Source organism: Colias eurytheme, chromosome 26 (assembly GCF_061535395.1).
Source record: "Colias eurytheme isolate Ceu_HAF_F1 chromosome 26, ilColEury1 Martin Lab GWU primary, whole genome shotgun sequence".
Classification (NCBI taxonomy): domain Eukaryota; kingdom Metazoa; phylum Arthropoda; class Insecta; order Lepidoptera; family Pieridae; genus Colias; species Colias eurytheme.
This window is the reverse complement of record NC_143005.1, coordinates 6,363,727-6,388,791: the sequence shown is the minus strand read 5'-3', so window position 1 is coordinate 6,388,791 and position 25,065 is coordinate 6,363,727. Positions and strand designations below refer to the sequence as shown.

At 35.2% G+C, this 25,065-nt stretch overlaps 2 protein-coding genes across 3 annotated transcripts in view; one reads left to right on the top strand and one right to left on the bottom strand.

The window, feature by feature from the left end:
- The first annotated feature begins 1,629 nt into the window (after positions 1–1,629).
- Positions 1,630–10,494, top strand: LOC149897228 (nucleosome assembly protein 1-like 1). 2 transcript variants are annotated; one of them, XM_090116603.1, is made up of 9 exons: positions 1,630–1,730; positions 2,121–2,258; positions 3,449–3,614; positions 3,920–4,065; positions 4,435–4,571; positions 4,796–4,956; positions 5,446–5,628; positions 6,191–6,307; positions 9,276–10,494. In XM_090116603.1, exons 2-9 carry the CDS (start codon positions 2,128–2,130, stop codon positions 9,360–9,362), a joined length of 1,128 nt encoding a protein of 375 aa, XP_089972729.1. In that variant the 5' UTR covers positions 1,630–1,730; positions 2,121–2,127; the 3' UTR covers positions 9,363–10,494. The 2 variants fall into 2 exon arrangements, with proteins under 2 accessions (XP_089972729.1, XP_089972728.1); XM_090116602.1 differs by lacking the exon at positions 9,276–10,494 and adding an exon at positions 7,573–8,726.
- A 3,325-nt stretch (positions 10,495–13,819) lies between these two features.
- The window catches only part of Stim (stromal interaction molecule), a 47,728-nt gene continuing 36,482 nt past the window's right edge, over positions 13,820–25,065 (bottom strand). Inside the window, exons 9-14 of the mRNA XM_090116583.1 lie at positions 23,899–24,033; positions 22,481–22,604; positions 21,797–21,859; positions 17,633–17,723; positions 16,980–17,165; positions 13,820–16,140 (exon numbers count right to left, since the gene is read on the bottom strand). Of these exons, the coding sequence (XP_089972709.1) occupies positions 15,768–16,140; positions 16,980–17,165; positions 17,633–17,723; positions 21,797–21,859; positions 22,481–22,604; positions 23,899–24,033 (972 nt within the window). The 3' untranslated portion in view covers positions 13,820–15,767. The remainder of the gene's footprint in view (positions 16,141–16,979; positions 17,166–17,632; positions 17,724–21,796; positions 21,860–22,480; positions 22,605–23,898; positions 24,034–25,065) is intronic.

The following is a 25,065-nucleotide window of genomic DNA, read 5'->3' as shown; positions in this document are numbered from 1 at the left end:
TGGACACGGGAAGTACATACACTCGCTTAGTCTATCTTGATATATGTCCGTGCTTTGAAGCGTGGAATATGGTCTACGGTGGACAGATACAGCATAAGGGAAGGAATTACTATAGAATTCAACCGGTAATCCCCATAAAACCTTGGTTTGTTGGTGTTGAAGCAAATAAATTAGTTATATCTACAATAAGTCGCATGAGAATAGGACATATGTGTATTCCTAGTCATTTAGCCAGAAATCAGAATAGGCGTATTATATAGTGAAGTTTGCGAGTGTGGAGAGGATGAGGGAAATATAGACAACATATTTTTCTCTTGCTCTTTATACGATCATTCTTCCTTTTATAATTCATTAATTTCTTCAAATGTTCCTCTTCCTACTCGTATGTCATATATCTATTTATGTATCCTAAAAAATATTATAATAATATATCTACTTTTATATTTAAGAATAACGTCAAATTGTAATGTTTTTTAGTTTCTATTTAATCTATTTAGTTTATGTAAATAATATGTAATATTATAATGTAACTTGTATTAATTTTGGCCTAACTCTTCTGATCACCTTGAAAAATATCGTACTATCATATTTTCCCGTGTATGGATTCCCTACCTTTTACTTGACACTGGCAAATAGTTTTAGCTTCTTGCCATAACAGAAAAAAAAAAAAAAAAAAAACGAACGAATCGTGAACGAATGATTGACATAGCATAAATAATACTACAGATAATGTATAAAATTTTTAAAATCGATGTACTCCTGGCGCGTAACGACACGCCACGACACGTAAATTTATTTATTGCTACCTTAGATCATTGCTACTGTAATGTATTTCAAACATAAATTCCTTAAGTGACCACTAAATTTAGAAAGGTGTAAGAAGGACAAAAGAAACCATTTACATTTCCAATTATTAAGTTAGTAAGCTGTGCTGTGGCCTGTGAGTAATTGATATTGGGTCGAACAAATGTTTGGCTCAACGGTCCAGGGTCGATGCTTTGATTCAGACTTCAGTCCAGATTTTTTTATTTGAATTAAGCTAGGTATCTGGTGTAGATTTTTTAATAGGGACAAGACTAGGTATATAAATTATGTATTCAGTATTCACGGTCGTGGTAGAGATCGTTCAAAGCGAAAAAACTGTCTTTCCGTGCTCTTATTTTCGTTTATTTACTTGTTGCCTTATGATTATTTTATTATTAGCAAATATAATATTTGTTGCATGTTTCTAATTTGTCTTAAACAAACTACGGTACCCCGAACTTCGAAGGTGGAAGGCTCACGTCGCGCAAATAATCATATTAGAAAGAGGTATTATAGTAGGACCTTAGAGTATATATTGCATTAGAGTATGATTTTGAAGTATTTAAAGTACCTAGTAATTGTATAGTTAATAGTGTATATTTATTGAAAAATATTTCATACATGTAGACATAGCTTTATAAAGGAGTCATAAAGTGGTCATACAACATTTCACATCATGTGCTTGTAATAATATAAAGATTATATTTTTCTTTAAGATTATATGGATAATAATTGTACCTATCATGATTTCTAAAAAACAAAATATAATTTAAGAAGTACCTACGAACTCATTACGCTTTTGAATCCATAGATAATAACCGGAAACGATTGTGTTGCCATAAAATGCCTTTCAATAAATTGCATTCATACTCGTTTCGGCATTGCGCCGCCATCTTTCTTTTCATACAAGTCTGATCGGCAGAAAGGTAAGTTTAAAATTTAGTAAATTTTATCTTAACCGTCAGTTCATTGTTGGCTTACCCAATCAAACTTAAAATTTAATAAATAGAATAATAAAGGCATTATAAAATATTAAATAGCTGTGTTACTTGATCCTCAATTAATATCGAGAGACAGGTAGACCATGTGGTCGACTACCAAAGCGGTTTATAATGTAACTGCGCATTAAGTTTGAGTGAAAAAAGTAATTTGTTTCCGTTTTCAGACCCCTTTCAGGTACCGCTTTCAAATGTGTTTTAGAGCAAGGACTATTTGTGAATAAATTTAATTTTTAGCAGTTATTTTACTCGAAGCCGGTAATTGGAAATAAACGTGGCGCGAAGTTATTTCATACTATGTTCTTTTGTGTTTTTTAGATAAAATATGGGTTCCGTGAAACAAAGTAAAAAAACACGAAGTGGTCGGACGTCTTCATCCGAAAACGAATCTGGACAAGAAGACGCTATTTTAGGAGACGACAAGGCTTTTCAAAATTTAACCAACATGTTCACAAGGTAGGTACTCAATTTAAAGAAATACATGTTGTTTTTGTTATTTACTTCTAAAGAGGAGCATTACTTAAATAAATTCAGCTTAATTTTTTTCACGATTTCTCGCCAAATTGTGTCAAATGTTGCACGTGTAGTGTAGGAACATGAGGCAACATTGATAAGCTGTTTTTGATAAGGTTAAGTACACGCATGTACTAATACATTGTTTAATAATTTTGTATGTTAAATGTGTTTCCTAAAAACTTCTTTTACATGAGGTGTTTCAGTTTTTATAGAACAAGGATCTTTTGATTACAGTTCAATGAACTTGTGACTCATTTTATGCTCCATTTACATCATGTTATTTGCTTGTTATAATCTGTTCAATGATTTCTTATACTGTATTGAAATTATTTTTTGTTGGTCTGAGTTTTTTAACATTAAAAGTGGTTAGGTGGAACTTTTTTATTCATTTATTCCTAATATTGCTATATCGATGATCTAATTTTGAGTTTATTGGCTAGGCAAAAAGTAAGGTATTAAGGCCACCTTTTAATGAAGGAGCTATGCTATTATTAGAACAACTGATTCAAGCAATTAGCTGGATCAGAAACATCAAAAAATTAAATGCTACCTAGATCTCTTAAGGAGGTATTGGTCATGCATCATATCACAAATTTTCCACCAAAGCACCAGTTTTCTTTAAAAAGTAGATTACTCAAGTGTCCTTCAGACATTGTACATCTTTCTACTTATCACAACATATATACCTATGTACAATGTTATTACAAAGACATTTTGTGAAAATGTTAATCCTTTTAAAGAACAACAGTCTATCAATGTTTAATTTATACCAATCTGCAATAGACACTGTAGAATGGAATTTAAAAATCTTAGACATGTGATGTTGGTACAGTAATAAATTTCCAGAGTAAAGTCATAAAACTGTTAACATCAGTTATAATTAGGCCTGCTGTATTTAAAACATTGGCCTAGTTTGTAGTTTAGGAAAAGAGTTAATGTAGTTTTTACATTGAATAAAAGAATTTATAAAAATTTTCATGATGATTTTGTTTGATTTTATTTTTTTAAAGATGTAACATTGTAACCTCTTATTAGTTGCAATCTCCTAATAATATTTAGTATATTAGCTTGTAATTTTTTTATGTTATGTTCTTTTTTCTGTTTTTAAATAAATTCTTTATTTGTCTTAGTATGGCTTTTAAAAACATGGTCGCACTTTCGCCCAAAGTGCGCCGGCGTATCAACGCGTTGAGGGTCCTTCAAAAGGAGTTCATTGAGATAGAGTCAAAGTTCTACGCTGAGGTGCATGAGCTCGAATGTAAATACGCAAAATTGTATGAGCCACTATTTGAAAAGGTAATTTTTACTTCTATCTATTTATATAGAACTGAATTTTTTAATGAACTGATAAACAAAATGTTTTGCTGTATGACCATTTATAAATATTAAGCAAAAGTTTTCAAACTTATAATTAAAGTATATTAGATACTAAAATTTTTTGAAAATAAAATTGATATTGAAATTAACATGATGACTATTACACACCAAGATCTGAATGCCATGATAGATCACAAACATGCATCACCAACTGAGGCTTTTATTATCTACCATTCCCTGTTATTCCATCACTACACATTTCTATAACAAGTTGTAACTTGCAGCGAGCGCAAGTAGTGAACGGTACATACGAGCCTACTGATGAAGAGTGTCATATACCCTGGCATGATGATTTGGAGGAGAACCTCGCTGAAGCTGTCCAGAGTACGGCGCTCACTGACAAGGAAACACCGGAGATCAAAGCTAAAGAGTATGTTGATACTTATTAAAAGTTTAAAAAGCAAAATAATGCCATGTTTATAATAATGCTGTAATATTTGAGCTAATAGATATCTGCTCAACAAAGATTAAAAGTGCTTAATCCATCAGGCCCCGTAATCACAGACACAATAGAAAATCTATTGTGTCATGGCCGGATCTGGCCGTTCGGGGCTCAATGGGTTAATACAATATTGAATGTAAAATTTAATATTATTTTTTGACATGATGACTTATACACACCAAGATCTGAATGCCGTGATAGATCACTAACATGCATCACCAACTGAGGCTATATTGATTGCAACAAAATAAATAATTTATTTACCGACAATATGTAACATATGTCCCCCATTTTCAGACCTGCTGAGGACATGGACGCTAATGTTAAGGGCATCCCAGATTTCTACCTTACTATATTCAAGAATGTGATCATGCTGGGTGACATGGTGCAGGAGCATGATGAACCAATACTTAGATGTCTACAAGATATTAAGGGTAAGGAGAGTGAATATTATTGAGTAAAATGAAATCAAAATATATATATGCAAATTTTTATTTTTCAAACTTATTATTTTTCATTATAATATTATGTAAAACTAAAAATGAATAGGTATACTAAATAAATTTCACTCTAATTTTGGATCGAAAACCTGATCATAACAACTTGTTGGAATGTTTCTTTTATTGTATTTATTTAATTTTTTTAATGTTATGTACAGTGCAAATGCATGACGACACATTGGGTTTCACATTGGAGTTCCACTTTGCGCCCAATGAATACTTCACAAACACAATCCTCACAAAGCAGTACTCCATGAAATTGATCCCTGACGAAGACGACCCCCTGAAGTTCGAGGGTCCCGAGATCTATGCCTGCAAGGTAAGAAATATGTTAATATTTTACAGGGATACAAGATTGTGATGATTTTTAACATGCTTATATTAGCTTCCCTTTGCTTTGTATGTAACCCGTAACAAACTCTTGAACTCAAATAATATGACCTACTTTAATGGTCAGATGTAATTCAAATTTTGTAATATTATCAAGGACAATATAATAAATTCATGACTACCTTATTATTTGGTACACTTAAAAATGTACTCTTAGTTGGTTCTAACATTTTAAACTTATTGAAGTGAAACTTCTTTATCGAGGTTGGAAAAAAATTTAGTTTAACATTTTTCCGTTACGCGCCATCTTTTTCTTATCCCTACCACGCGTGATTCGACGTATTTCTGTAAAGTTGCATATAGTAAATTATTTTTTGAAAAATAAGGTCATAAAGAAGTTTCACTTACGTGTGTACACTAGTACACGTACACATTTTTTATTTTCTATTATTATTTTAATAAAAAAAGAATTGTTCAGGGTTGTGAAATAGACTGGAAAGCGGGCAAGAACGTAACGATCAAGACGATAAAGAAGAAACAGAAGCACAAGTCGCGCGGCTCTGTTCGCACGGTCAAGAAGACTGTGCCCACCGACTCGTTTTTCAATTTCTTCGCTACCAAGTCTGAGGACCCTGACTCCACGGTCGATGCAAATACAGAGGTAATTGATAGTTACATAATTTGATCTAAACATTTTCTTCTGAGAAGTTTCTCAAACAATATAGGGGCCAATTGTTTTAAACACAGATTGCCTCGTTGCATATAAATCCAAAAAATAAAATATAATTCTACTGATCACCCCCTTGGTACAGTGGTTGATGCGTGAGCGTAGAACCAACGGGTCTTGGTTCGATCCCCAGTGGAGTTAAAGAAAAAAAATTTCTCTGTCTGGCAGGATACAGAAGGCTGATCACCTACTTGTCCATAGATCGTGAAACAAATGTATGCATAATGCATCTGCCCCTTAAAAAAAATGGTACCCCATACTACACTTAAACTCATAAAAATATGGTAAAGGAAAAATTTCTTAAAAAAAACATCATTTCAGAATACAATGTCACAAAAAGTTGTTTTCCAGCATATCTCTTGCAGTCATCTAACACACACTTATAATACATACTATGGACTTAGTGCAGTTTGATTTTCGTGTGTTCAAAATAGTAAAAAAATCATATAATATATTCTATTAATAATAATAAATAATAATAATGTCCCAATTCCAGACGCTTTTGGCGCTCGACTTCCAAACGGGGCACTACATCCGCGAGCGCGTGGTGTCGCGCGCCGTGCTGCTCTACACCGGCGAGGGGCTCGAGGACGACGACGACTTCGAGGAGGAGGTTCGTGCGTGCACACATACACACACCACACGTCATACACACACACACCACACGTCATACGCACACATACACACGTCATACACACACATACACACGTCATACACACACACATAGGCAGATACACATTGATACTTGGGGACAGTCAAGCACAAGAGTTTGAGCGTGTAGTTTAGCCCAGACATGCATACAGACATCTAGACAAAAATTCTAAAAATTCATATTTGGTTACAGTATCTATTGAAGATTACAAGTTTACAACCCAAGTATTATTTAAAAAGTATTATTAGTCTGCATTTTTGACTTTCCTACGATTTTATAATACATAATATGTATATAGAATTGAAAATTAAATATGAACATTCTTTATCAATAATTTTTCTCATTTTTAATTTACACATATTAATTATTCAAAGCAAATATACACATATAAACACAACACAAAAATGCTGCTTTTATTTTCCATAGTAATTGTATGTGAACTTCTACAGCCATCTGTTGGCTTCGATTTAGCTTGCACGGTAGATGATATTTTCAGTTTAGCTAGGCTTTCCCCACCAGATGGAGCTATAGGCCTGCCGTTGTCGGTTATGCTATGCGGTAATTCGATATTTACATCTATTTTATTTAGATTTGCATGTCGATATGTGTATTGTCCGTCAATATATATTTTTATCGTTCTCAGATACGTATTATACATTTTTTAAATGTATCCTATCGTTCCATTGTCGCTTTTTGAAGTGAAACTTCTTTATCGGGGTTGAACAAAAATTTTGTGTAACATTTTTGCGTTACGCCGTACGCGTGACATTTTTACACGCTTTATATTAGCTTCACCTGTATGTTTGTAACCGACTTCTTTGGGCGCGATTTTGACCCACTTTAAACGGCCAGATTTCGTTCAAACTTTGTAGATTTATTGAGGACCGATGACAATACACTAATTTGATAAAAATTTTCTATTTTTTAGTTCGGTTTTCTATAAAAAGCGTGTTTTTTAGTTTTTTAAACTATTATTATTGCGTTACGCCGTACGCGTGGCATTTTTGCGTTACGCCATACTCGTGACATTTTTAAGGTCATAAAGAAGTTTCACTTCTTACGTGTGTACTCTAGTACACGCATACATTTTTTTTAACAGTATCGTATTAGCGAAAGCTTATAGTAAAGCTACGACTACATTAGCGTCGGTCGTATCGAACACACGGCATAGCATAACCGTGTTGAAGCGCCGGGCCGCGGACCAACAGCGGTGTGTTTGCTTTCAGGAGGAAACGGACTCTGAGGAGAGCTCCGGTGAGGAGGAGGTCTCCGACGCGGAGGACGGCTCCGACGACGACTGCCGCCAGAACTTTATATAGCCCCTTTATATAGCCCCCCCCCCTCGCTCTCGTGCCTTTCATATCACTAAATTGTACCAAATACGAGCGGAGACAAAGCTTACTAGCGCGCGAATTTACTGCGGGCGCGTGACACGTGTGCGTGCTCGCTAGATGACGCAATTTGAAAGTCAAATTTCGCGATACAAACACTTATGTTTAGGCTCTGACGGTGGCCAGGTGACGATGTCACGGTTGTTGTCAAGATTTTTTATATAATATGGAAAAGCGGTCTTTTCTAAATCGTTTATTGCACTGTGTGTATTAATAATACTTTAAAAATAAGGTATCCATTCAAGCCTCGAAAGCAATAATTAGAAATTAATAGTAAATTTGTAACAACTTTACAAAAATAGGTACGAATTTTGCACGTTGTTAGATGCTTTGTCTCTGTACCATTTATTTACTCGCGTGTTCGGAGCGCTCCGAGCACATGCTCGCAATGTTCGACGGATCGTGTAAAGTTCGCTCGCGTGGTACCGAGCGACTCGTCTATGCGTGGTTTATCAGCCCACAGATAAATATGTTTTAGATAGGTTTACACGTCCGGTGCGGTGCCTTATATGCATGTCACTAGTTAGTCTGTTACGATACCTATATTGCATTTCTAGTTAGTTATACAATTCTCGTTTTTATTTATTATTATTATACATGAATGATTATTGTAATGGAGTGTATTTTGTTTAAGAAATTAACGTATCGCTTATGTACTTTTAAATTTCTTGTGTTATTATTATTATTCTCTAAGGCTATTTATGTTGTGCGATGAAATTTAAAGTTTCCGTCATTCCAAGTTCGAGTTTAAAATATGTCGATGTTAACGAATCTCTGTGCCAAAAGCATTTTACATCTGTAACGTTCGTCTGTGATCTGTCTCTTGGAGATGTATTTAGAATAGTTATGTTTTTATTTATGTAACGAAGATGTTAGCGTATAAATATATATTCTACTACGAATATTTCAGCAGCTAGTTGTATCGGTTATGGCTTTTATGTTCTAGCATGATGACGTACTGATGACATTAAAATTATAAGCTTTTTAAAGTGTGTTTTATTTATTTTGATCCTTATTTTGCATGCTATAGTTAAACGGCAAACAGATGGTTGTAGAATAATATTTTTTTTTTAGGTTTCTTTTTTATTTAAAAGCAGCAATTTTGTTGGTTTTTTACATGATCATATTTTTTTTACTGTATGTTCCACAACATAATATGAAAAGCACTTGTCTGATGTTAACTGTTAAGCTGCATTAAGATTGACTTCAAATTCTGTTTGTCCTCATTCATATGAGCTTATTCATACAATACAAAATTTAATAGTCATATCAATTTTCATACACTGGATTACCAGAGCATGAGTAGATAAAATGTACAGAGATGCACGAAAAGTAATGACATTTACCCGATGGTACACACGTGCCGTGTGCTTGTAGTAATGCAACCGATTCGCGTGATCGTCGAATCTATCTTTGTCTCTAAATTTTATTTACTCATGTGGTACCAGTAGGAGCAATTTGAATAAACTGGTTATTTGAGAAAACTAAAATCTCAGCGACATGATTATAAAAGTCGTGCATTTCCGCTTGGCAACTAGGAGGAGGAGGAGGATGAGGAGGACGACGAAGATGAGGATGGGGAAGCGGACCCGAACGCGGACGTTGCCGGCTGCAAGCAGCAGTAGCCGGGCCCCCGGACCCTGCCCCTTCGGGGACCCGGGACCCTGCCCACTCGGGTCCCCGGGACCCTGCCCCTCGGGGCCCCGCGCCCTGCACAACCCGCCAGGCGAAACCTCACCCTCTATAACAAGCCCCGCATCCAAAGAAATTTCGTATCACGTTTAGGCTCGGACACTGATGTGATTCTGTGTTATTTTGTAAATAAAAGTCGAAATAACACTTGTAATTTGTAAAGGGTTTCAAATTAATTGCGCTCGTAATGAGTGCCGTTTCGATAACGTGTCTAACGATGTAAATATTATCCTTAGATCTGACACTGTTTTATTGTCAGGATAAAATTTAATTATGCATAAAAATTATGTACGTATTACCTTCATATTATGATAGGAGAAAAGCACGGCTTGCGTTTGAGTTGTGTTATTACACATTCTATGTAATAACTAATAACGTTAAATAACTTACATTTAAGGCGAACTAGTTAAATAAATTGATACGTTATTTTTAAAATTGTTTATATTTGCAGTATTCTGGTTGGTGTGATATTCGGTCGAACCACTGCCTAATGTTGTGTAGTCCCTAAATATAGCCATCATTATATGTAAAGTCTTTGTAGACATTCCTATCCGTACTGTATATACTAGTCTATAATTATCCGCCTTTCATTGAATGTCTGTTTGGTTAAAAATTGAGAGGTGCTTTTAGACATGGATACGTCAACATTTTTTTTAAATACTGCACATGTTTGTTGAAATATTGTTTTATGCGAATCTATATAATATTCCATAGATAGACGCGTGTAAAACGCAGATTCCGTAAACGGTAAATTAACATGCTTAAGTATGCCCTTAGTTATTTTTATATGCTCATAACAACAAGCGAGACCATCTTTTATTATGTGATAGTAGTTAAAATCGGCTGTATTTTGTTGTGAACAGCTGTTCGATACTTTTAACTGTCTTTAAGACTGTACTAGTTGTATAATTGTGATCAATTGTACGCTTGCCTTAACAAAGGCGGTTAGTTTTTGAGACGAGCCAAGGCCTAGTACGTGTGTGCAAGTTGCATATGTACTGCATACACCGGTCAGCTATTAGGGTATTTGTACACAACATTTTTAAATAAATTAAATTTTAACAACTTTAGTGTTTTATTTCAACCATCAATTTGATTTTTTTACTGAGTGATAGATCCTCTATGATTACAATAGACTGAGTCCAGTGCCGCGAGAGCGAGACCTTGAATGTCAATGCAACTTTGGCCATACATTGCTGGCACAATTTTTATTTTCTTTTCGCCAGAAAAGGTAATTTGTAGAGAACCTAAATATAAGATTGCTATTACTTTTTATCATTGAATTTATATTTTCCAAAAATAAAAAATCTCATTAAAAATATCTTATTCCCATGGGAAAAACAACCGATGGAAGGAAAGCTAGTTAATATTAATAAAATAAGTAAAAAATTATTAGTTTTGTTTATTAGATCAAAATAATTACTGGTCGTATTATAAGGAATCTTTTACATAATATTTAACAAGTATAAGGGCAGTTGCAATTTCGATCTCCGCGGTGAGCAACGACAAAAATATTTTGTTGTTGTTTCTCGTTTTGGAAACAGTTGATCAGTCTGCAAAGTCCTAATATTGCAGACTGATCACTTGTTATTCGATAAGATGCGACCCTTATTCCCATTTTATCAATAAAATAAACGTATTTCCATATTTTAAATTACATACGTATTTCCATATCATATTTTAAAGTAATGCCTGAAAGCAATAGCAATCTTTTATATTTTTAGTTTTTAACTCGATTCGGTTTTTATTACTTAACTAGCGACCCGCCCCGGCTTCGCACGGGTGCAATGCTGATACTAAATACACTACAGAAAAACTGTGAACGTTGTATATAAAAACATAGCGGCCCGCTCCGACTTCGTATAGATAGCCTGGCGGCCGGCCGGTACCGCCGCAAACGCTACGTCCCGCAATTTTTAAATCTGTAATATCTTCGAAAATATTCACTTAAATCATACGGTGTAAAGGGCCATATAGATCTATATTAAACGAACAATGTATTCAAGGTATTTAATTGGTTAAGGATTAATGCTGTATTGGTTAAAATCGCATCGAAAATTAGCCATTATTTTTCGTAAAAAGTAAATGACAAAAAAATGTTATTGTGGGTTATCCATAAGAGATAGACATATACCATAGCGGACTTTTCTATAGACCTTTTCAATGTGTATAATACTTAGTACATTATTTTGATAAAACTCGTAGGGTTCAGCCTGCGTTTGCAATGTTAAGCGGAAAAAATGTAATTTTTTACGACATCACTTTAGAAACCTCAAAAATAACAGTACTTCTCCACTATTTAATGGATGTTATTATACTTATAAACCTTCCTCTTGAATCACTCTATCTATTAAAAAAAACCGCATCAAAATCCGTTGCGTAGTTTCAAAGATTTAAGCGTACAAAGGGACATAGGGACATAAGGACATAGGGACATAGGGACAGGGAAATCGATTTTTACTATGTAGTGATAGTAAAACTACAGAGTAAAACCATTCAATACCTAAGTAAAGTAATAATAATCACCCAATAAACTTTATTTTGTCTACATAAATAAAAAAGAACATTATGATACATAATATCACAGTATTACAATATTATTTCCTAATTGTAAGGGTGCACTCACACACATCAGTCACCGTCACGGCACGTCACCGGACAGGATTAAAAAAAAATATGTATCAATAGTTCTAGTATGACTCTGTTCCCACACGACAGTCGCCGGCACGAAATCTATCAGTGACGTCACCGGTCAGGCACGTCAAATAATCTTTCCATACATGTATCATACTTTTATCCCCACTCACCCGGTGCCGTCACGTCTCAGTTCAGCCAGCGTCGTGCTACCGTCAATTGCTACATGTTCTCTAGCGTGACACACGTCTAATCACTGACTAACCTGATGTATGTGTTCAATGATTCAGTCAAACCGGCGACGTGACTGACGGACAACATGACGGTGACTGGTGTTTGTGGATACGTACACAAACCGTCACCGATCAGTCATCGGTGACTTGACGGTGACTGATGTGTGTGAGTGCACCTTAATACTGTGATAATATTTCCAGTCAAGATTTATTTTAATTATAACGCCTGCGAAAAACGCAATAGCAAACTCATTATCTCGGCTCGCTTACTTACGAAGTATAACTATTCTCTAATCTGTGCTTACGGTTTGACCCTGATTGTTTTTGTTGTTGCTTTCTCATATAATCCTCTTAAATTAAACCTAGGTTTTATTTCTGGCGAAAAGAAAGTCATAAAACACGCCAGTAAGTTGCGTATGCATTTGGGGCATCATGTAGCATGTAGCGTGTGAACACCTATATTAGTTAGGTTAAACCGCCAACTTGCGGTAAGAAAGCTAGCTAGAAATTCTGTACGGGTATTGCAAAAGTACTAACTGGAGATAGACAATTTTGCCGAATGGAAACATTCCTTTATTCTTAAAAATAAATAAAACTTCCTGAAAGATTTTCGAAAAATATGATATTATTGCAATTAGAACGGAGCCCACGATGCCTAATGATAATAAATACCCATTAAATACCACGATAATTATTACATTGATCTGATGATTTAAGTGGTAATTTAATGACTAAAGAAAGTGAAAAATGAAAATAATATACATCGAGCGCGTGAAATTAAGATATGGGGCAGTTAATTACTATACAAGTGGAAGAAATGATGGATTTTTCAAATTTTCTAGTGCCCTGAGCGCACCCGCAAATATTAACTGCTCATTCTGTCTGGAAGTAATCATCAATAGGTAAGAAACAGTCTCTTATATTTGTCGCGCTCGAGTAAATACCAAAATCCCTTCTTGCTCCTCTACTATTAATCCGGACCCATTCATAAGATAAATTATTACTGTAAGGCCATGCGCAGACGACAGACTATCCGTGACGCACTTTTTAGTCTGTGAAAATAGAACCTATGAAATTATATGCAGTAACGCACACGACGCGCAAAAAGTCCGGCGCACAAAAAATCCGTGTAATTCGGGCAGACCGCACCGCGCCGCTCCGCACAAAAGTGTGTGAAAAGAATTGAACGTTTGCTTCAACGCGCGCTAACGCAGACGGCGCACACTTTACACGATTTCCATAGCGTCTACGTCCCTACAGCTCTGCCGACAAAATGATCGAAGATGTGCGTCGTGTGCGTTGAGTCTGTGAAAAATCCGCGACCGATCGCACAAAAAGTGTGCCGTCTGCGCAGGGCCTAAATGTGTGGATTTTATTATATAAAAAAATACTATTTTAAAATAATTTTATATTATGGAATCTATTGTCTGTTATTCGTATAGCTAATTTTATTTTCTCAAGTAAGCTATTTGCTTTTCATTCATTAAATTGGGTAAAGGTATAGGTAAAAAAGAAAAACAAACTTCATTTTAGTACCAATTTATTAACTCTTTAAAAGAAGTAACAACTTATCACGATTTGTCTTTTTATTACATCAGATCTGAGTCTATAAATTAACAATTTCATTGATTAATTTCATTTGTATATAAATTATTGCTATGCTGGTAATTGCGCACTTTGTGACATTGCTCGATGGCGGAGTTCCAATAAAGAAACAGAAACTGAAAACGACGTATAAGTATGGCTTTTGATTGTACTATTGAATAAAATATACAAAATTAAGTACAGGACTTCACAATGTGGCCATATAACAAGCATTATATTTACTTCCAATACAAAAATCATCAAAATACTGAATACTTTTCAGTTGGCGTCACGGCGTCAGGAACATCAACAATAAGAGCGACTTGAGCCATTCGCGGTTTTCAGTCTACTAATGTTTGTTTAGCACCAAATTTCTTAAAATTAATCTACTCAGCTACCGGGCGATATCGCTATCATACTACAAAAACAAGGGAATGATGCGATATTGAACTGTTATTAAAATTAGACTAAATTTCACGACCTTTTGTTGAGAATATACGCGATGGTCGAAATAAATATTGCACTGAATATTTCATTATACATATTTAAATTATTGCAATACCGTGAATTGATAGTTTTTGGGTAAAATATGTAAAGGTGTGAAATTTTCTACATTAAAGGCTTTGAAAGTAGGGTTGCCGGTGAAATACATCGAAATCAAAGTTTACAAACTAATTAAATCAACTTACAGATCATAATAATCCGTTTAATACATTAGTCGTACTACACAAATGTGGGGAAAACTCAGACTGGCAACCCTACACACAACCATCATTACATCACACTGACACATATCCGTCTTTTAAGAACCTTTCCTTTCAAAAACACTCAAAGGCAAGTTAAGTCATTATTAAAAACTAAATATTTAATACAAAAATAAAAGGGCACAAATCTATTATAATTGTTATTTTTTTTTTCAGACGCAAGGAATGGTTCTCACAAGATAAACATGATTACATTTAATTATCTAGTCTTCTTCCACTTATACTCATAATATTTAATAAATAAGGAATAAGGATTGTTAAATAAATAAGTATTGCCATTGCATCAAATTTTAATGTAATAATAATAATATACCTCCTCAAGTATATTTATATAAAAAAAATAATGACTACCTCAATGCATTGCAAAGATTTCTACATTTTGCAAAAAAGTTTTAAAAGTCAATAAGTTATTGTCAAAATTAATTATGATAAGTCAACAAAAGCTTTACCGTCAAAATATTTAAAACCCTGAAGAAGAAAAAACGAGAATAAAAAAGAAAAACCGAACATTTTAAAACTTGGCAATACTCAAAATAATTTAGAATTTTTTTGAAATATTTTCTATTTTATTTAATAAATAAATAAACATGGAAATCGAAACAAACATTCCAACTTAAAACGATTACACACAAAATGGATCAAAATTTACAAAAGTTTTCATAAACAAGAAAGATAAATTCATTAAAATTATACTCTAAGTAGGAAAATATATTGATTTCATTTAAAACGTGGATTGACGCGCTTCTACAATGAAAAATCACGCCATTTAAAGTCCAGGGGCGATACGGCGCGAAAAATCAACGGGAGCGATCGATACCACAATAAGTACACTAAAATAATATCAATTATCTAAAAACGCGCTACACATCTGCGTCGACGAGACACATCATACAATAAACGATATTATACAATTCGACATTCGACAGTCTCGCGGATTAAGCGGGTTCAGGCGCACTCAGTCGAAATCGTGAGCCCGGATCGGTAGTCTAAAAATTCTCAAAAATTAAGGCGAAACATTCAAATTTACAACGACGTTTTATTACAATCATCGCGGAAGACTCGGAAAATCGACTACCGATGCCTACCTACCGGGAGGAAAGAGCCGGGTCCAAGCGGGACTGCGTCACGCGGGCGTCTTCGCCTTCTTACCGAACGGCAGGTTGATGCGACGCTTCCTTGGCTTGGCGACCGCTTCGTCCTCCATCAGCGACGAGTCTGTAGACTCCTCCTCCGGCGTGTTTGAGTGTTCCGCGTGTTCAGGCACGGGTTTTTGTCGCGTGAACGGGCGGGGCGCGCGGGGGTCGTCGAGGTTGGCGGGGTTGACGGGGTTCGCGGGGTTGAGGGTGTGGGGGACGATGTCCGTGCTGCGGGAGCGCGCGATGGCGGAGAGGGGCCGGCGCGGCGGGGGGAGGGGGGCGGTGCGGGCCGCGGCGCGCAGTTGCGGCTGAGACTGCGAGTGCGCCGCACGTGTTAGGTCCTCGCCCGTCCAGTTCACGCTGAAAAATACATATTGATTTTATTTAAATTGTCTCTGATTTTTTTTTCGTGTCGTGCAACTGTAATTGGAAGACACAGGCTCCTGAAAAACAGTTCTTACTATCTTAGGAATGTTTTAAGTGAAATAAATTATTTATTTATATTACTAGCTGCATCGACAGACGTTTATCTTCACACAAACCGTCGAATATTGCAAGAACTTGTTAAGTTTTATAAATTTTGGCACAAATTTCTTAAACATTTTTCTAAATAGTCTCAGGCGATCACGCGTGATGTCATGACCGAAGGAAATAGGGATTTATTTTTAAACATAGAGATTACGTGTGTGGTGTGTGAAAATAATTAAATAGTGCTATTTATTCTATCTACTTCATGGAATGGAATAGAAACATACGAGTTCTATGTACATAATATGTGTATCGTCTTTATTTAATAATAAACTGAACAAAAGATTATCGTATAGTAATTTGTTAACACTTGTATAAACGATGTATTTTCTAATTAGTTATGTCTTGTTAAATAAATTTTAGACTTTATTTAGATATTTAAAGACGCATCTTAATATCTAAAAAAAAACAACATTTGTTAGTCACAAGTATACTGTTCATAAAATACAAAGAATAGAAGGTATAATATTTTTTATGTAACATCAACAAATGTGACAAGAAAAATAAAATACAAAACATTGAACTATTTATTAGGTAAAACCATTAAAATTTTACAATCAGGCCAATTCCTTTTCTTTGCCTTTATCACAATTAGTGGTTCGATTCTACAAATAAAAGGTTAGTACATTAGTTCGTTAGTAGCAAATCCACAGTACGTAAGTTCTACTAACTTATCTCCTCCCAATATAAAGTGTACAGGCTCCTTCCTCCGGTCCTCCGTGGGACTCTTCCTGACGTCACTGTAAGACCCTCTCTTACACTCTTCCGCTATTCTCCTATCTTCTTTTCTGTCTTCTCTTCTTTCGTCCATGCGTCTCTCGCGCGCTTCTTGCGCTAGACGCTCTTCTAATTGTAGCCTGCGATTATTAAAGAATATAATAGTTTGAGAAAACACTTATTAAGTATAATAAAGAATGATGGATGTATGTCAATGATTTGCAATAGAGATTGGCATGATAGGCTGCTTTATATGTGTTTCAAAATAGTCATATATGTTTATGCATTCACACCTGTCATAAAACTATAATTAAAGGCTATGTCTATTTTGTATTTTCCTTTTGATAGAATCCCATCCCATAAACAAATTAGCTTTTACGATCTTATCAATTCAAAAAGTAACATTAAAATTAAGCTTAACACCCCCGAAGCTATAACCCACCGAAATCACCAGAAAAGAGATCGCTTTTTGTTTGCGTATGCCATCCAAACAAACATATACACAATAAATCACAACCCAATACCTACTTTACCAACGAATTATCTTAATTAATTACAAATTATCCTCAAATCATGCAAAGAGTGCAAAGAGTGAATGCTATTATACCTTGCTTCCGCAAGTCTTAGGTCCAAGGGATAGTGTGGTGCGTCCGCCTCGCTACCTGAAGAGTCTTCCTTCCACCCGAAGTTATCCGTTACTATAAATTTAAACATATTTAAATAAAGCATTTTTTATTCAACTTTTTATATAAATAATAATTCTATTGATGGTACGGCAATGTTAGTTTTAAGGGATGATTTTTACAATGTTCCTTTTCGTTGAATCAAATTAAATGATTAGTTTGTGAATTCTTGTAAATTACCTTAAAACCTTTTTTTTAACTCGTCTTGATTGTGATTTCAACTTTAAAAATATATTATAATTTCTATAAATATATAAATATAATTTTGTTGACACCTTGACTGTTACATATATTAATAATGTATCAATAATACAATAATTTCAGTGACAATAAAAAAAATAATGAACAACGTAACGATATTTTAAAAGCATGTATGAAATATTAAAGCCCCAGTAAAAGCAAACAGAAATAAATAATCAATGCATAAAAAATCTTACCTTTATACAGCAGTGTTGCCATAGCAAAGCAACTAAAAGGGGAAAAGTCTTGCAACACTAAGGGTAACTAGGTATTTGCGAAATAAAACAAACATCACAATCGTCAAAAGCTTTCAAACGTGCAAAGGGATACCGAAATTTGGAAGACATTCTTTGGGAGAAAATTTTCAGCCCAACTTCTATCAAGTTCTAAATATATCCTTTGAAAGCAAGCATACCTAGTTAAGTATTGTTAGTTACCTATATTTTGTAAGCAGATAGCGTTTATTTGTTACATTATAAACAATGCAATGTTATGTGTTAAATTTTGGAAATTAGTTTATTTTCTTTAAAGTCTCGATTGTTCAATTAGATGTCATATTAAGAAGACAAATAATCACAATTATATTAAGTACTGTTAAGTACTCTGAGACACATTTTGAGGATGTTTTTCCACCAATAATGTGCGATGATGTGTAGCGAGGTATGTGTTTGTAAATGATCAATAGCATCGCTTCATACTTCAAACTAAATGAAGCGATATGATTGGTTATTTACAAACAAATTCCTCGCTATACATCCTCGCATATGATTGGTGGAAAAGCAGCCGAATATGTGAAAGCTTTAATATAAATAGGATTATCGGTAAGTTTTCAGATGTAACAATTTAGACAACAGACATTATTTGAATGATACGATTACATGCATAACAATTATGTTTTGCCACCCAATTTAAAAACGAAAAATTTAAATTTTACGCAATCGGAAAAATCTCAATTCCCATATAATCAATGTTCAATTAATGTTTGGTGGGTCGCAATAATCTTATATAAAACAAGGAATAGATACGTTAAAAGCGTGTGCGTTGTGAAAACTCAAATACGTCTATACTCAATATGATAAAAAGAGATAGCGATATAGTTTTGACACGAGAGCGATAAGGATGCGTGTCTTGTCTTGTCATAAAAGTTCTAGATTTCTCGGAACAGATTGTAAATTGATATGAACGCAACATATCTATAGTTTTTGAAATAATTGTTGGGATGATTAAATTATTCTCGATATGAAAAATTGTTCTTAAGCTTAATGGCATAAAGTCGACAATTCTCTGGAATATACCGATAGAAAATATATTGCAGAAGTCCGTCTAATATTATTTAATTGGTTAATAGGTTATATTATATTACAATTAAATTAGGTATATTAAAATTAATATAGAGTACACACATGCAATTAAAACCCACACCCAAAGAAATAAACCTCTATACTACTAAATACTAAAATTAATCTATTATCTCATACATGCTTTTAAAAACATAAGCCTGAAAGCTTCCTACCGATTGTGATATATACAAATCCATAAAAAATATTTATTCAAAACAAAGAAAAAAATATACACATATACATAAGTGACTTAAACTAATTAAATAAATAGGGCATAGCATTAAATTTAAATATCTTTTAATGTAAGCTTCAAGCTGTCTATTCGTATAAACTTAATTAAAATTTATTTATAAATACCCCTAATTAGTGATAACAATTTTAAATATAGGTATTAATTTTTTTCTATAAAAAATAAGTATTTTTTTCACTTTTTTTGATATTTTTTTTTCATTTAACATTGAACAATCCGTTTTTTGGGAAGCCCATTTTGTATAGATAATGATAAAAAAATGATCATTGTATTTTATCACATAAATTATATCTTTCAGATCTTACGAGGAACTTTTAATAGAAAAAGCTTAGTCACGTTAAAATTATTCGAGAACTATTGTTAGAAAACTAGTAGTTTTATTTTAAATTATTTGTATTGTTAAAAATTATAAGAGTTACGATACAAACATTGTCTTTTTGATTTCTTACAACCGAGTTTGAGCCTCTCTTTTGAATCAAAGAGTCGAAAAATAGTGTTAAATTTAAAATTAATTTAAAAAAATAAACAACGATTAATAGGTTACGTACTTTTCCTATATTAAATGTATGTTACATTGTCATATAATTTAAAAAACAAATATTTTGAATACCTAAATACTGAACATAACCAATATATTAATTTACTACCAAAAAAATAATAATTTAATATTGTCACAAGATCTCAGGATTTAGAGGCTCCTTTGCTAAAAAGTACACCAATTTCTAAATAATTTTTTTTTGATGTTACATATGTGCTATCAGTCAGAAAAACTATAAGCAGGTCGGTTGAAATATAATTTTAAAATTTAATTTGTACATAAATTTGCGGAAAGGAAAATACCCAATACATGTCAATTAAAAATAAATTTCATTTTACGAAGAGTCAAAGTAGTAGTAGTACACTAATAAATTAATAGCTTGTAAAAATATGGAAATAAACAAGCGATCGAAAAATTTATTTTTTAAACGCATAATGCCGGGTCCAGACTGGTGAAACGTAACATGCAATGTAACATTCTGCCTTTCATTGCATGTTCGCTGCTGGTGTGGACGCATAGCGCGCTCATAACGCGCATTCACTACGAACATCCCGCGTTCGTCTGTTTCCGCCATTCTGCCGCGAGCACGGCGCGGCCCTTCGATACACGTTTTTTTCGTGCGCGTCAAACCGGTAGATCACACGAAGCATGGAGTCCGAAGACCACGTTCTTGCTATGACGATTATCAGTACTTCATTATTAATAATACATCAACTCATGAAAACACGCCGAAGACCCTTTCTTTTGCTCATTCCACGCAGTCTCGTCCTCCATGTTCGTTGCGTTCTCAAACGACCGTCCACATTGGCTGCTCCGCGCACACAACGCGCCCCTTTGTGTTCGTCGAAAAACCGACAAATTTCGGATCGCTCCGCGCGCGGCTTGTAATGCTCGTAGCATGCGCGTGTAATGCACAATTCGCGCGCGCAAGACGTCCAAACTATGAGAAATTGTTACAATGTGTGTTACCTTTCATGATACATTGCAGCAATGTGGACGGTGAATTCTTTCATTGCATGTTACATTGCATGTTACGTTTCACCAGTCTGGACCCGGCATAACATTACCCCTTTCAAAGTTCACAACACCTTTAAAACGTACATAACATTCCAATCAAAATTTGATACGATTTTTTTTCTTCAAATTAAGGGTACACTAAGAAAAATCCCTTGAACCCAACGTTCGAACGTTGGAAGGCACAATTTAATGACTATATTTCTCATATATTTGGTATTTTCCCAAATTCGACAGCCGAATTCAAGTAACTCTGGCCATATCAATGATATTATAAGTAAAAAAGTTTGAAACACTACATTCGATGTTCAAAAAAGGCACACTAACGCACACGCGATTAGACTTCAAAGATATGTTTCAACTATCGTGAGTGACAAAGAGACAGCTTAAGTGAAATATGGCCAATTAGCCACATTTAACATGCGGGCGTGATCGCAGTCTGCGTCACAAATATCTGGACGTAAATTAGACTTTATTGCCATAATACACAATTTTATTTCGCTGATTATACAACAAATGGAAGCAGTCTGCTTTATAAGCGAACATTTTTATTTTTATGACCTTTTCTATTTGCCGAATATGATTTGGGGGAGGAGTTATATCCCCTTCGAATTGATTTTATACGTTTTTACTTATAATTATTATTGGGTCTGGTTGTGTATTCAGTCGCTGTGTTCGTGGTACAGAAACACTTCGTCCAACTTACCGGAGCCGCAGATCGACGCGTCGTCTCCGACGCTCAGGTCATCTTGCGAACTGCTTATACGGCCTGCAAATTGGTACATATTTTCATTTGTAATAATGATAAATCTCTATATATATAAATGAATCCCTATTTCACTTTGTCACAGCGTTCGGTAATTCTCATTTTGATGTGTGTGTTTATTGTCAGGAAAAGGTTCTTTTAATACAAAAACTCAAGAAATTTACGCCAAAAGTTAATAAAATGCAAAAACATAACGGCGATATAAATTTCACTGATTTGACAATTTGCGCGAAACAGGACAACGTCTGTCGGATCAGCCAGTAAATAAGCTGATTACAGTTTTTTTTTTACATAAATCTAATTATAGTAATGATCAAATTTATTAATAGACAAAGATTATTTAGTACAGTTTTTAGAATTATTTATAGTTTTTTTTTTTTTATAAGAAAGAAAGTGATTCTGGTAGTGTAAGTGGTGGTAATAAGGTGGTAAGGTGGTAACAACAACAACAATTCGAATGTGAAGAACCAAAACACGTTACTATGGTTACCTCGGTTTCCAAAGCTGTCACCGCCGCCTCATAGTGTGCGTTTCAAAGGAAATGAGAACTTTTAAACCATCTAAATCTTGCTGTCAACAAAAAAATAAATAATATATTATTAATAATAAATAAAAAATATTTACCTCTGTTTGGCTGTCGGCCGTTAGCGGTACGGTATAGGGTGCTTTCGAGGAATTGTAGGCCGTTGTTGTTGATTATATTGAATCCGCAGAGTCTCTCGATTTGCTTCCAGCGATGCATTCGTTCCTGAAAATCATTTCAAATTAGATTTAGGACCGATTATGCAATGTTTGGATAAAACTTATTCGTCGACTAATGTATAAAACTACCGTGTTACGTGACATCTTAATATTATCGTGTAATACTTTATTGGACGGATAAGTTTTATCCAAGCATTGAAAAATCGGCCCTTATATGTATAAGATTTGAATGAATTTATGTTATTTCTAAATGTATATCTGTTTTTTTTAAAGGCACCCTTTATCACAGGGTGTTCGCGCCACCTCTGGATCCAGAGACTTTTTTTGCTTTTTTAATGTATATCTGTTGGGATAGTCCTTAATTGCACGATTAAGGATTAGGATTACTTTGTGTTTCAATATATAACGCAGCTGCCTCTGATACTAAATCTTCATCCAGCTTTCGATAAAACTTTGGCACGATGGGGGAATAGTAAAAGACTGTATATGGTGCTATATTACAATTTGTAATAGGGCTATTTTAAACAAATCGACGATGAAATAAATGTTATATGGCAGCGTGTTTATTGGATACTAGCATTCCGCCTGCGGCTTCGCCCGCGTTTTCAAAAAAAAAACCCGCATAGTTCCCGTTCCCGTGGGATTTCCGGGATAAAACCTAGCCTATGTCACTCAGAAATGATGTAGCTTTCCAACAGTGAAAGAATTTTTCAAATCTGCCAAGTAGTTTCGGAGCCTATTCAATTCATACAAACAAACAAACAAAAAATCAAACCTTTCCTCTTTATAATATTTGTATAGACAAACGACAATCCTCGGCGGTATAAAAGTAGTAACAATACCTTATCACGTTACACTGAATTGGCTTGTCAAGTTACTCACTGCCACATATGGTTGTTAACATATAAAGTTCAGTCGCGGAGCAGGAAGAATTTCGTACCTCTTTACCTATTGACAGTGGTCACAAACATTTTTGAATGAAGTGCAGTTTATATGAAATATTTAGAGGACAAAATGTTTTTTACTAACTTATTAAATAAATGTCCTTTATTCATTTACAATACAGTTACATTAAATTTTTTTCAATAACCACGATATATTATACGATACGTTTTGTCGTGATTCAAGGTCAATAAAGAAACCACATGCAATCAAGAACAAACCTTACGCTCTCAGGTTAAAGGTGTACAATCCCTGAGGACGGCGGTCATTGCATCTAAGCGAGCATTATATTTACGCGGGAGAGACAGTGACAGGTAATAACAGGTTGATGTACGAAATTCTTCCTAGTTCGCGTCCGGACTTTAGCTATAATTAAGTTTTTATATATATTTATTTACCTGCAACTCCTGCGTGACTTCGTTGAGCGCGGTCCTGGCCTCCACGATGGACCGGTCCACGTCGTCGATGGACTTGCCGTGCGTGGACACAAACGCGCCCACCAGACTCGACCGCTTCTTGCGGAGTTTGTCACACTGGAATAATGAAATATATACGATAAAATGGTTGTTGTGGTATCAAAAATGTGGTCGTTAGGTAAGGTTACTATGTATCAATTATTAATAACACATAGAAAGTGAAAACTGTGCACTTTTGAGTCACTAATTAAAAAAGTGATCCTGTTGTTGTCAATATTGGCAGTGTTGCAAAAACTAGATCAGAAAAACTTTATTAATTAATAAAAAAAACCTAATGTCAAACTGCAAGACCAATCAATTTCTTTTTCTGCTTTACGTCTAAATTACCAACTAACATTATGAATTTTGCGATAGCAAAACACGACAAGCTGTTTGAATGCAACCCACCCGTAACCACCACCCAGGGGCGGCTGAAAGTCACACTAACTGGCGGCTACACGTTTCAACCCCTATTCCACATTATCAACCGGCTGCATCGCGAGCTGCGTCCGCGATCCCCATCAAGGAGGGACGCCTGCGCATGTCACTACCAGGATGAACATCGTTCACCTACGCGTCCGCGTAAAGATGTAGTAGCCCTTCCAGTTAATCAACAGCTAAAAAATACGTGAGCTGCTGCACTGCTGCAGGGACACACTCACCGCGTCGCGCGCCTGCTGCAGCTGCACGTCGGCCTGCTGCTTCTTGCGCAGGTAGGAGCGGTTCTCCACCTCGTGTGTGAGCTGCTGCACTGCTGCAGGGACACACTCACCGCGTCGCGCGCCTGCTGCAGCTGCACGTCGGCCTGCTGCTTCTTGCGCAGGTAGGAGCGGTTCTCCACCTCGTGTGTGAGCTGCTGCACTGCTGCAGGGACACACTCACCGCGTCGCGCGCCTGCTGCAGCTGCACGTCGGCCTGCTGCTTCTTGCGCAGGTAGGAGCGGTTCTCCACCTCGTGTGTGAGCTGCTGCACTGCTGCAGGGACACACTCACCGCGTCGCGCGCCTGCTGCAGCTGCACGTCGGCCTGCTGCTTCTTGCGCAGGTAGGAGCGGTTCTCCACCTCGTGTGTGAGCTGCTGCACTGCTGCAGGGACACACTCACCGCGTCGC